This window comes from Geospiza fortis, unplaced genomic scaffold (assembly GCF_000277835.1).
Source record: "Geospiza fortis unplaced genomic scaffold, GeoFor_1.0 scaffold12, whole genome shotgun sequence".
NCBI classification, from domain to species: domain Eukaryota; kingdom Metazoa; phylum Chordata; class Aves; order Passeriformes; family Thraupidae; genus Geospiza; species Geospiza fortis.
This window is the reverse complement of record NW_005054323.1, coordinates 3,517,098-3,530,015: the sequence shown is the minus strand read 5'-3', so window position 1 is coordinate 3,530,015 and position 12,918 is coordinate 3,517,098. Positions and strand designations below refer to the sequence as shown.

Genomic DNA, 12,918 nt, shown 5'->3' with positions numbered 1-12,918 from the left:
TCTACCTCCAAATATGAGGGCCAGACCTGTAATATGCATTGTTTGTGTTCTTAGTAGATGGCATCTGTTTTCTGAACATATTTCAAGTAGTCCATAGCATCAGCCAGCTTTCTGAAAGAACTTTTGTCTTCAGATTATTTATTTCCCTGAAAAGAAACACATGTCTTCAGAAGAAGAATTATTTGATGAGCAGAGGGGGAGCCAGTATTAAAAAAAAAACCCTGTGTTTCTTGCTGTGTTGTAACCACATAGCAAAGAAAACGAGAGCCATAGGTATGTAAATACTCTTCAACCTGCTTTCATTGTTTGGTGGGCGTTTAATTCAGCTGATGGCTATGTAATTCTTTGATTATCGTCACAACTAGTCAGTTGCCCATGACTCAAAAAATGTTAACATTGAGAATGTTAAAAAAACATAATGAGAAGCACCTCTTTTAGTTTAAGAATAAGTCTACTAGATGTTTTTTCATAAATAGTGTTTGCTAGGCATAGCATAACTCTAAAAATTCCTGATTATAGTAGGTATTACCTCTTTAGTTTAGCTAAGGGAAGCCTTAATGTACCATCACATTGTGCATTTCAAATTTGCCAGGTAATGGGAAAAATTAGATTTTTATTCTTTTACAGTGTTCTTTCAGATCTCGCTCACTTCATTTGTAACTGAGTTGGTTCAGTGCTGCTTAAGATGAAGCCCATGTAGTATTACAGTGGTATTGGATATGGGTGTGTCTCAGTGAATGTTGTCTTCTCTAATAACAAGACTGTTGGAAATTCTGTCTTTTTGATCCTCAGAAGTTTTTAAAGCAATGGCAGTAAGTGAAATAGCATTGTAAATTGTTCCTAAAAGGCACATCTGACTGTCACTCATGTAGTGTCTGAAACTAAGGCAGTGTCTCTTGAGAGACCACTTCAAGGGATAACTCTGAAATCATCCACTGCTCTGTAGGCAAAACTCCTTTAAGGTCTTGCTGGTGTGTAGCACAGATTTGTTGGACCTGTGAGCTGGAAAGATGGTTAACCAAACTGAAGGTGGTGGTTTGCAGCAGATTTATGCCACCTTTCTCTGTTTGCCTTTCAACTTACAGCATGGAATGGTTTGAGTTGGAAGGGTCCCTAAAGATCACCTAGTTGCAGCACGCCAGTCCCAGACAGAGACACCTTCCACTAGACCATGTTGCTAGTAAGTTACTCTAGTTAAATGACTTTGGTTTTGTTTCTGACAGAGCAGGTTATGTGCTTCAGGCTTCCCTTCCCATGTTTTCCTCCACCTGGAGGAAATTTTAATCTCCTTTCAGAAGTTTTGAGAAAATATTCTTTTGATAGTGTAGTGATCTTAGCAAAGCTCTTAAAGAGAGTTGGTAAAAGGAAGAGGTTAAATTGGCTATTTCGACAGCCACGCTTATAAGGTATTTGTTTTGCATACTTCCTTTCTGTGTTATAGATATAAATGGGATTTCTTTGTCTTTCAGGAGCACTCCTCATCCATTAATCACTGTCCTAGAAAATAGACCTGATTGCTGGCCAGTTCTACTACAGCAGATAACTGCATTTTTCCATCAGTGTCCAGAAAGGTAAATGAATGAAAAAATTTTAAAAGCCTAGCAAATGCACACAGCTGAATCATGTCACTGTAACTGTTTTGTTGAAGGCAAACAAGCTGTGAGAATTCTGTCTTTTGTGAAAGATACTTGTAAAATGTAATAATACATTTACAATGTATATATTTATAATTTAATGTATACAATGTATACCTATTTATAATTTATAACACAATTTAAGACAGTGTAAATAATAATTATTAATTAAATACTGGTATAATCAATTAAAATCAATTTCATAGTTTTTTATCAACTATGTTGATAAATTTTGTATGGGTATAGAGTAATTGGTGCAAAACTGATAGCATATTTGGCTTATTGGCTTTGTAAAAATTTTGACTGCTTAGTCATAGAAAGTGAATACAACTGTAACTCATCTATACAAAATGATGGGATGATGAAGGAAAAGTAAAGACGATTAAATCACCAGGAAGGATGAGGTCTTGAAAAGCAATGTATCCTTCTGATTAAAAAATGTAGAAAAAAATCAGTGGGACAACCTTGTTATCAAGCATCATTAAAATGACCAAATACTCCACAACCAACAATCTCAGCCTTTTCTTCATGCTTACCACTAAGGAATTTGTCCAATAAAACTTCAGTGTAAGACAATGAATCTGTGGCATTCTCAGAGAGAACTGTTTTCTATGATTTTACACCTATATGTATGCTTTTCAGATAAAAATATCCCTTATTTCCTGTTTTCTGAAAGACTAATAACAGAGTAATAGAGCAGAGAAATTGGCTTCTCTGTTCTCTTGCTCTTTGTAAAGAAACACATTAATTAATCTCTTAAATTTCTAGTGGGGTTAGACTACATGATCAATAGTAAGACTTTCAAGCAAAAGTATGTTTTGCTCAATTTAATTGATCATGGTCTTTTTTTAAATGTTGTTAATTCTTTCACTCAGCTGCTAAATCTGTGACTCGCATAGAGTCCCTCTCAGATATATAAATGAAGTGAACTGTAGATTTTTTGCTGAGTGGCTTATTTTGAATCAAAATAGGAGTTTTTCTTAGTGAAAAGGAAAATATAGATGTTCTTCTTGGTGCTCTTTGTTCAAGATTTCTGTAGGTAAAGTGCTAGACTCAGAATGTGGAATCACAGAATAATTTAGGTTTGGAAATGCCCTTCAGAACACAGAGTCCAGCCATTAACCTAATGCTATCAAGTCCCCCACTAAACAGTGTCCCTAAGTGTGATGTAAACAAGCTATGTTAATGTGACCTATTACTGAATTCTTTCTACAGTTTTGCATCAGGACTGAGTCTTGATGCAAAACTGTAGAAGCTTGTTTAAAACAGAGTTTTGATTTCCTGTTGATGTTCTGGATGGTAGGAAGGCTCTGCAGAGGGATTTGGACAGACTGGATTTATTGGGCTGAGGCCACTGGTATGAGGTTTGACCCCAAATGCCGGGACCTGCACTGTCGCAACAATTCCATGGAGGGAAGAGCTGAGGGAAGAGAGGCTGGAAAACTGCACAAAGGAAAAGGACCTGAGGGTGCTAGTTGACAGCATCTGAACATGCGCCAACGTGTGCCCATGTGGCCAAGAAGGCCAATGGCATCCTGGCTTGCATCAGAAATAGTGTGGCCAGCAGGTACAGGACTAGGAAATGTACTTGGCACTGGTGAGGCTGCACCTCAAACCCTTTGTCCAGTTCTGGGCCCCTCATGACAAGAAGGACTTGGAGGTGCTGGAGCAAGTCCAGAGTAGGGCAGTGGGTCTGCAGCACAGATCTGATGAGGAGCAGCTGGGGGTGTTTAGCACAGAGGAAAGGAGACTGAGGGGTGACATTATTGTTCTCGGCCTGAAAGGAGGAGCCAGGTGGGGGTAATCCTGTTTTCCCAGGCAACAAGTGACAGGTTGAGAGGAAATAGGCTCAAGTTGCTTCAAGGGAGGTTTAGATTGGCTATTAGGAAAAATTTCATCATGGGCTTGTCATGTAGCAGTCTGATCAGGGAAGTGGTAGAGTCACCTTCACTGGAAGTATTCAAAAAGGCCTGTAAATGTGGCACTTGACATGGTTTAGCAGTGGGCATGACACTGCTGATTGGACTTGAGCCTAAACAATTCTATGATTCTATATTTGTTACTGTATTGACCATCATCTTCATTTGATTGTTTTAGTAATGTTAAGGACAGCTTGTATTCTTAACATGGTCAAGCCAAAATATTTGTTCTGTGATAATATTTTACTGGGAACCTGTGTTGATCAAAACAGTTCCTATTTCACTTAATTGTATTAAGGCCATTCTGCAAAAACTGATAAGTAAAGGATGACTCTTTTTTACTGAAATTATGTTTTATGTGTTTTAAAAAGATATTTCTCAGAATGGCGCATTAGTCTGTTATGATATTCAGCAAGGAAAGTCACTTTCTTGAATTGATGAGGAAAAAAAGAATAAAATTAGGAGTGTTGTAACCTGCAGGTCCATATTGAGTCTTTAAAAAATTGCACTTTGAGGTATGGTTATGGTATTGGGTGTCATGGTAGTACTTAGTTATGGTAAGTCCAAGTTTTTTTGTGAGATTTAGTAATGTCCTTCTCAACACCGTTCTGTTAACTGGGTCTTGTGAATTTTTGCAGGTAATGTCAAATTCCTTAGGTTTCCTTGTAGTTACACTTTCAGTAGAAAGCATTCTTGACAAACATATTTCTTGAACTGCAGGGCAGAGGATTCATGTGTTGGCATAATGGCTCCATTTCTAAGATACCTCTATTGTGAACCATCCCAGTTACGGGAATATGCTGAACTGCGAATGGGTTTGCTTAAGATCTTACTGCAACCTCATGGGCCAAAGAACAAAGAAGCACCCTCCATGCTGGAATGTGAGATTCTTCGACTTCTGTGTGATTTGATTCCACACTTGCAGGTACAGCTGTTGCCTGTCCCTACCTTTTACAAACAGATATTATCAAAAATAGCAATAGTATTATTATTATTGTTGTCTTTCAAGTGTGCAAATATAGCATTCTTTTCCATTTTCTGTAGATGCAATTTGTTGATAATATATAAAACTAACAAACTGTCTCATTCTGGTAGAAGATAAGACTTTATTTGTTCAAATGTGATACACCTGCTAAGATAGGAATTGAAACATGTTTACTGTAATTACTTCGGTTTAGTTGCCTCAGTAAACATATAGTAAACTTAGAAAGACAGTCATGAGAAAATTTTCTTAAATGGCAAGATATTTGTCAAAACCATACCGTTTTAACTTGAAGTGGATAATATTAAAATTAAACAAACTATATGAGAAGCATGATCTAAGTACTTCTAGATATTCCTTTCTCACTCTTTATAACAGAGTGATTAGTGGGTCTGAACACAAAATTTAGTTGTTCTGGAATGTGCTGAAGGTTTTGAATGTTTTTTTGAGTTGTACAGTGATACATGATAGGAGCTAGGGATTTAATCTTACAATCCCCTTTGGTTACAGGCCTATGATGTTGGTTAAACTTAAAAGCTCTACTTTTCCTCATGCTTTACTGTGATACCAGTTAAGCTTTTTGTACCTACCTTTGCCTTCTTCTTTTGATATTAGGACAAAGCTTCAGATAGATGTATTCAGCCAAACATGAGGTGCTTTGTCCTTATTGCTGTGGAGAGAGGGTTCATTAATATGACTAATGTAAAGCTAAGTAGGCTTCTTATAAGGATATTTGGTAGTATCTTTCTGCTATGGCATTTTACTAGAAAAGTCTTCTTTGTACTCACAGCTATTTTTCACAATCTTTTGGAAGACATATAGCTTCCATTATACATGTTTATCTTGGTTCAGGTCTATTCCTTATGATGATGGGTACATGCTGACCTTTTCTAGTCACAGAGAGATTTCTGATTTTGTCTCAATTTTATCCAAGCTTCAGTATAACATTGTGTTTTAAGTGTATGACCAAGCTTCAGACTTGAAACCATTTAGCCATAAAAATGGCACTGAATAAAACTTACAAAATTAGTTATGAACCTTTCTTCCTTCATACATGTTGGCATTTATTTTTTTTAAACAAGAAATCAGTTCTTTTTTTTAATCAGAAATCATATTTTCGAACTTGTATTAATACTTGAACGTTTTTGTCTTGCCTGAGATACAACTTCCACAATGGAAGGTACTTCCTTCAAGAAGCCTGTTTGGTGGGCTGTTTTGTAATCTGTCAATTCCTTCCTCTTCTTTCTCTGAACCTCAGGTTGTTCTTATACTTTCATTTTAGTATAGCTTAATTTAATCCTCTGTGTAATATAAATGCTGGAATGTTTCCCTGTCATTTTGTCTGACAGTGTCAACCAAGCTCTCAGAAATACAGCTCTTCACTTGCAGACTTTTTGGCTGATCAATTCAGTGAGATTTCTGCTTAGAGAAGATTATTTATAGGAAAAAAGGGAATAAAATTCAGGGTATGATGCTTAATGCTGGCTCCAGAGTTTGGATTGGAACAGTGCGTTTGTCTGGAAGTAGAGTTTTCAAGAACAGAAAACACTGTCATCCAATACATGGGGACTTTCTGAAGACAATCTGCTTCTTGAAACCTCTTTAGCAAGCATTTAGATATGGAGATACTGCTTTTGAGTATCACACTTCAGCTTTTAATTTTTGTGGTAGTTAGATTGCGTGGTGTTCTAGAATCGAGTAACACCACCAGCTTTCTCTTTTGAGACAAATGTTAAAATCCTGGTTATTTTGTAAAGGGAGTATTGTAGAGCCAGATGTTTCTGTTATAAGAATGTTTACTTGCTTAATGAAATCCCCACTCACTTTTTTGTGCTGTTGTGGAAGCCCGAATAGCTGAGTAAATTGCTGTTGCTTTTGAGTAAAAAGGGATTTTTCTCATCAGCTACCAAGAAATATTTTAATTTTTTCACGTGTTTCTCATTTTATTTCAAAATATCAAACAGCAGTTCATAAGTTGGTTTTTTCAGGGAAGTTGAATAAGGGATTCCTGGCATTAGTTTGTACAGATGTTTCTTCAAAGATTTGGTACTATGCAATAGAAACATAGCAGAACTAATAGAACTAATTCCAAGTTCTGCATAGACAGGGAAGGGCACCCAAATCATCATGTGTTTTGCCTTTGTTTTGTTTTAACCACTTTTTTGCAGCTTAAAGACTTACTGCAAGTTACAGAAGCCTTGTTTTTCCTGCAAGAGCTGTTCCTCAGCCTACTACGCTATCCTTTGTTTTGGGAAGTTCAGTTATTGCAGCTTAGTTTGCAGCTGTTATGCTTCTGTGAAGTGTGTTTAAATGTGACAGGAGAATGCTCATCTTTGATCACCCTAATAGAGGACAACTTTGAGCTCCTAAAAGAGGTAAGAGTATATGGTAAAAATGTAAAATAGTTTTATTAAATTTAAAGATTGTTATGTTTAAGGCAGTAGAGACATTAATACATGACATTCACCTGATGGTGACCAGTGTTGATTTCAAAAGTTTCTAATTTTTTTCCCCTTTTTCAGAAGGTAAAAACTGGTTCTGGATATATCAATTCCGTATATATTAATCTTCTAGTACAAAAATTTGTTTAAAGTGAGTTACAACAGTTGGGACAAAGTAACTAAATATTCTAATTACTTAGTTAAAATGCTATTTCCTCACAGCTATATTCTTCATCTTCTCTGTCACTGCATGTGCACTTACTATGATTCATGAAGAAAATCTTACAAAGTAGTTTCCTGTTTGTTCTGTTTACTGTCACTGAGAAGCAGAAGAGACTTGGAACTTTTTTCTTTTTTCCTCATAGGTATTTCCAGTGAACCAGTATATAGTTGGACTAGCACTTCTACTTCTGCAAACTCCAGAAAGTCAGCAAAAGTCTGTCTTGAGTCTAGGTAAAACTCATCTTGTGAAAGAGGAATCCGCACTCTTAAAACTGTGTCTTTGCTTCTTCATATTTATGAAATAAGCACAGCATTCCCGTGGAATTGGATTGGGGGGTGAAATGGGCTTTCTTTATAAGCAGAATTTTTCCTGAATTTAAAAAGTAATGGCAGTAAAAATAATTTTTCCTACTACACTGGCTTATTCCATTGATGTTACTGAATTTTAAGCACCTGCTGTCTTGGAGCTTATTGGTTTCATTTTTGAGCCAACAGGATATTCTTAGCTGATGTTCATGCATCCTGAGTGGTTTCTTATTACAGGTATTGAGAGCAGGCATGACGATCATGGCAATGTTTAGCTGTGCTTTTGACTTAGCAGTTTGATTAGTGTAGTTATTCCAGTAAAAACAAAGGTCTGTGTTACATTTAACTTTTGTATTTTTTGCTGCCATCAGGTACTTTGCTATAAACAACAGGAATGTTTGTGTCTCTAAATGAAAAATGGCCAAAAAGTCTTTTTATATAAACATACAGTAAATCTGGGGACCTTTACTTTGCTCAAATGCAGTGTTTCCTAGAAATGTCTATGTCATGCCTAAGGGTACCAATGTTCTTACCTTTTTTTCCTCCTTGACCTTTGTTTTTCATCATCTTCTCTTAAATAGCCTACAAGCTCCTTTCATGTTCAGAAACCCAGGACATCTCAACCACAGCCCTTACTTTGGTGATGCCTGTGCTACAGATCTTGTCTTCTACAGCAGTTGGAGATTGCCTATCAGGGGATGTTTCTGGAACTACCAGGCAGCAGCTGGCTGTAAATCTTTTGGGAATATTAAAGGAGAAAGGTGTGAAGGATAAACAGGAATCGGTAAATTGATAAAGTTTCTTTTCTTTTTGGGGGGCAGGCAGAGGAGGCATTTAAAATCTTTTCTGCAGGAAGCCTAGCTGCTTGGGAAAGACTCTGCGTGTGTGAATTTCTTTGTGTGATACATTCTATGGGAAGGCTTGAAAATATGTATAGTCCATAAAACTAGAGCAGTGGTGAAGTGAAAGTTTGTTTCTTTGCTGGATATTGGTTTTATTTAGCAAGTGAGATTTTTTTGCTTTAAGATACTGTATAGATTTAAGAATTCACCTGTATTACTAAGCAAGTAACAGGATTTAGCAGAAATCAAGGTTACTTATATTTACTCTGTTTCTTTCAGACTTGTTTATTCTGTGCGTCTCTTTTTCCTTACTGCTGTGTGTGAGTGTTATGTACTATTCTTTCTACCTTGGCTGAAGAGAGTTACATAGCACCTAAGTGTCAATTAACAAATTTTGTCTCATAAACCTGAATCTTTTTATATGTTCTCTTGGGGGTTTTATGTCCCGCTTCTCTGCCATCTATTCGTTTATCTGCACTGTTCCAAGAACAGGTGGCAGCAAATCTCTTTGATCAAGATGTGTCTAGCAGTGGGGTAGCTAAGCTCCCTTACTGCTTTACACCCCTGTTTTTTGTAGAGAGGGTGTGATGTGACAAGTTGGAGCCAGATATCATGCCAGTTCTGAGTCACACTACTTCTCCTTGATCTGGAATCCTCCACATACTTCATCTTCTATTTCTTCAGATCTGAAAGGCAAGCCCATTTGTGCTCCTAATAGAAAAAACACTTTTTTAAGTTCACAAAACCTTATACTTCATAGTCTAGTCTGAAAGAATAGACAGTGGGATGACAGTGGTTACAGCTCATTTCCTTCTAATGGGACTTTCTGGGTACCGGCCTGTACAGATGCCAGTGGAGGTTTGTTTCAGTGAAATATCTTCATCGCATGTCGGTCCTCTATGCTCTATGTCACTCACACACATTTTGTTTTCTGTTGTGTTTTAGAAACAATTTTATTGTCTTGTCATAAGACTACTATGTTATTGTACAACAAGATTACAGCGCATTGTGTTATACTGGCTTCCTGTAAGAGGACTTGGTTGTGCTAATTCTGGTATTCTCTTTGCTTCAGAAAAGCATGTGAAAGTTTTTCTGTTGAAGGCTTAAATAATTTTTAATTACTAACTCTTTCTGTTAGCCATGTTACAACAGAAAACAGTTGTCTTTGCTGAGAATTCCCTAACAGTTTCTTCACCTGTGTCTCACTAATTCTTACCAAGTTCATAAGAAGTAGCTTGGCAGATCTTTGGTAATTGATGGTTCTCAATGCAAATGGGGAGAGAATCATTTTGCCTGATCATTGTTTGAAATAATTATGCCAATAACCCTTGGTTCTCAACTAAAAGATTAAAAAATGTAGACTCTCTTTAATGGTCCCATGATAACAGTCAATTTGTGTTGTAGGGTCAGATCAGTGCTAAGAGAATAAAATCTTGATTGAATTATCCTTAGACTTGCTTCATATTGAAAATAGACAAGAAAAAAGGTACTAAAAAGAAAGCAAATGCTATGTCCCCAGTGAAGAAGCTTTGAGCAAGTGTATATAAGAGCAAACATGGATAAGTTATGGTATATTTTAATGGAATCACAGAACAGCCCAGGCTACAAGATCATCTAGTCTAGCCTTTCATAGGAAATGGAGCCTAGATGAGGTTATCTAGTATCCTATCCAATCACATGTTGAAAACATCCAGTGATGGGACTATACCATGTTCCTGGGGAGGTTGTGCTGGTGAATGATTGTTTTCACTATCAAAAATGTCTTGTTTGTAATGTTGTCCCTCACCTTCTCCCAGGCATCTTGTATCCATTGCCCTTTGTATTCTCCAGGTGGCTCTTTGTGAAGGGAGTGCTTCTGTCCTCTTAGTAACTGCCCTTCAAGTACTGGAAAATAATAACATCCCCCCTCGAGCCTTCACTTCTGCAGGTTGAAAAGACCTGACTCATGGCACTTCTTTGACCCATCTTCAGTCTATCCACATCTGTTTTGGAACTGTGGGGGCCTGAACTGGGCACACTACTCCATGTGGAGTCTGACAAACGCTGGTGAAGTGGGATGGTCACATCTCTCTCTGTTAGCAGTGCCCCCATGGATGCATCTCAGGATCCACTTTGCCTCAGTAGCTGCAGCAGTCACTGCTGACCTGGTGTCTGTGTGTTGTCTGCTGGGACCCCTGGGCTCCTCTTTGCAAGGCTGTCCCACAGCTCATGAGTCCTGGCCTGCCAGACTCTTCAGTTTTGTGCTCCCAGGTGCAGGACTGTGCACTTTCTTGGTTGAACTTTACACAGTTCTTGTGGCCCGACCTTCCAGCCTGTTCATATCTCTGAAAGGTGACTCTCCCTGCTGATGAGTCCCCCTCAACACCCAGTTTAGTGACACAGCAAACATGGTGAGGGTGCTTTTGGTGCCATCATCCAGATCATTCATGGAGATGTTACAACATGGAGCCCAGTACTGATCCTTAGGGGGCCCCACTTGGGACAGGCTGCCAGCCTCAGAAAAGCATATTGATCAGGAGAAAAGGAGGTATTGAGAACCAGCATTATCAGTAACTTTTTTCCTGTCCTGTCTAGTAATGGGCCTATGTCTTCCTGGGCTTCTACTTAACTGCTTACGTATCTGATCAGGCATTTCTTCTTTTTGATATCTATGATTTATTCCAGTTACAGCTGAATCCTGACCTTCATGTATGCCGCCCTGAAAATCCTAGCAAGGATCTTGTAGTCCCCAGTGGATATTTAGCCACCTTTCCATTGGGGTGTGCTTCTTTTTTTTTGCTTTTAACAGAACTCAGAAGTTAAATGTCCTTTAATGGCATTTTTTTCCTTTTGCATTTGATGGTATGATACCTTTCATGGCATGATTTTGAAAGTTAGGATGGAGCTAGGTCTTCATGTATGCTTTGCCATTGAGGGATTTTATATATGTATATATGTGTGTGTATGTGTATGTATATACACACACAGCCCCCTATATATATATCTGTGTTGATAGACTGAAATTTTGTACTTAACTCGTTTGACTAGAGTGCAGCAATAAAATAAAATTGTGATCATAACCTCCCAATAAAGGGAGAAGGGAGTGAGTACAATTACATAGCAAATCCTTTTGAGAATGTAATGTGGAATGGCAAATATCAATATAATATTTCAGGGTCTACCAATTTTAGCAGTTTTTCTCAGGCACTTAAAATAATAATAAAAAAAGAGAACATCACTACCACAAACACAAAAAAACCTCCACAAACTAACAACACCCTCTCAAAGAGAACTCCAAACAGCAGAAAACCTTTCATAGTGTTCTGCTTTTGATTTCAAGACCTGTTATCTTCTACAAGCAGGCAACTAAACAGTGCATCTTATGGATCCCAGAACTCTTACTAGACCTCCATATGTCCTTGGATTGTTTAAATACCTTTTTAAATAAATAGAAGTATCACAGCTGTATCCAGAAGAGATTTTTGTCTCCAAGTGACCTTGCCAGCGAGAGGAAATAGCACTTCAGATTGCTGATTTTTCGCATACAATAGTTGTAATGTGTAAGTAATGGAATAAGCTAATTTTAATGTAATTTTTAAAAAGTAATCTAAAATACAAGGGCATTCTCCCGTCCATTTATTTACATTCTACTTTCCTATTAGCCAAAATAAATTTATATTTAATCAAACAGTGCAATTAAAATGAAATTCTGCAGTTTTAAGTAGAACAGCTTTTACTACTCAGAGTCTTTTTTTTCCCCTGGTTAATTAAAGCTGAGTGGACACATGCCTTTTGTATGCTGAATTCTGCTTTCAATGTTCATTTGGAGATCTCTTCTCAAATACTTTCTTCACCTCATCTTTATATAGATGTTCTTCACCTGATTACTGCCTGCTAACTACTTTCTTGATAATGTAAAGATATTTTCTAAGGATGCAAATAATTAGTGGGAAAGAGATGTCATGTCTTGTATTAAGCTTTCCTGTTTAATGAAAAATTTTGAACTTTATTTTACAGGAGCTTTAAAATATATATACCCTTATATAAAGATCCAACTTAAAATAATTTCTCCTTTGCATTTTACTGCATTTCCTGCTGCTAAAGGGTATCTACCATGACTGCAACTGTTACTGAAAAGGCTATATTTCTGTTAGAAGAAATCTATGGAGGAGTGGGGGAAAATGTTGGAAAATCCTTTTAACTTCAGCACAATAGTATATTATCCTTATATTCTTGGTTAATGCCTAGTTTTCTACCCTACATTGCTTAGTACAAATGCCAGCAGTTAGTGTGGCCTTGTCTTAACTCCCTGTGAGTGTGATTAATAAGTCATGTTCCGCTAATACTTCCTTCTTTATTTGTGTTAGTGATTAATATTTACTAGTTGATATATTAGCTTTGAGAACAAGGGTTGTGTGTCAGACCAGAGAATGATGAGAGGAATACATAATGACTTGATGACATATTTGACGTGCTCTTAAGGAGAGAAGATTCACCAGAAGATCAGGAACCATGTCCAAACAAGTCAATGGAAATAGTTGACATATAGATGTATTCAAATATGGAATGTATATGTATTTGTTTCAGAAATAT

The 12,918-nt window shown here is 37.2% G+C and overlaps 1 protein-coding gene across 1 annotated transcript in view; it reads left to right on the top strand.

The window, feature by feature from the left end:
- FOCAD (focadhesin) overlaps nt 1-12,918 on the top strand; it is an 87,837-nt gene that overhangs the window by 13,205 nt on the left and 61,714 nt on the right. Inside the window, exons 5-9 of the mRNA XM_031056887.1 lie at nt 1,470-1,571; nt 4,274-4,478; nt 6,704-6,910; nt 7,342-7,429; nt 8,086-8,288. Of these exons, the coding sequence (XP_030912747.1) occupies nt 1,470-1,571; nt 4,274-4,478; nt 6,704-6,910; nt 7,342-7,429; nt 8,086-8,288 (805 nt within the window). The remainder of the gene's footprint in view (nt 1-1,469; nt 1,572-4,273; nt 4,479-6,703; nt 6,911-7,341; nt 7,430-8,085; nt 8,289-12,918) is intronic.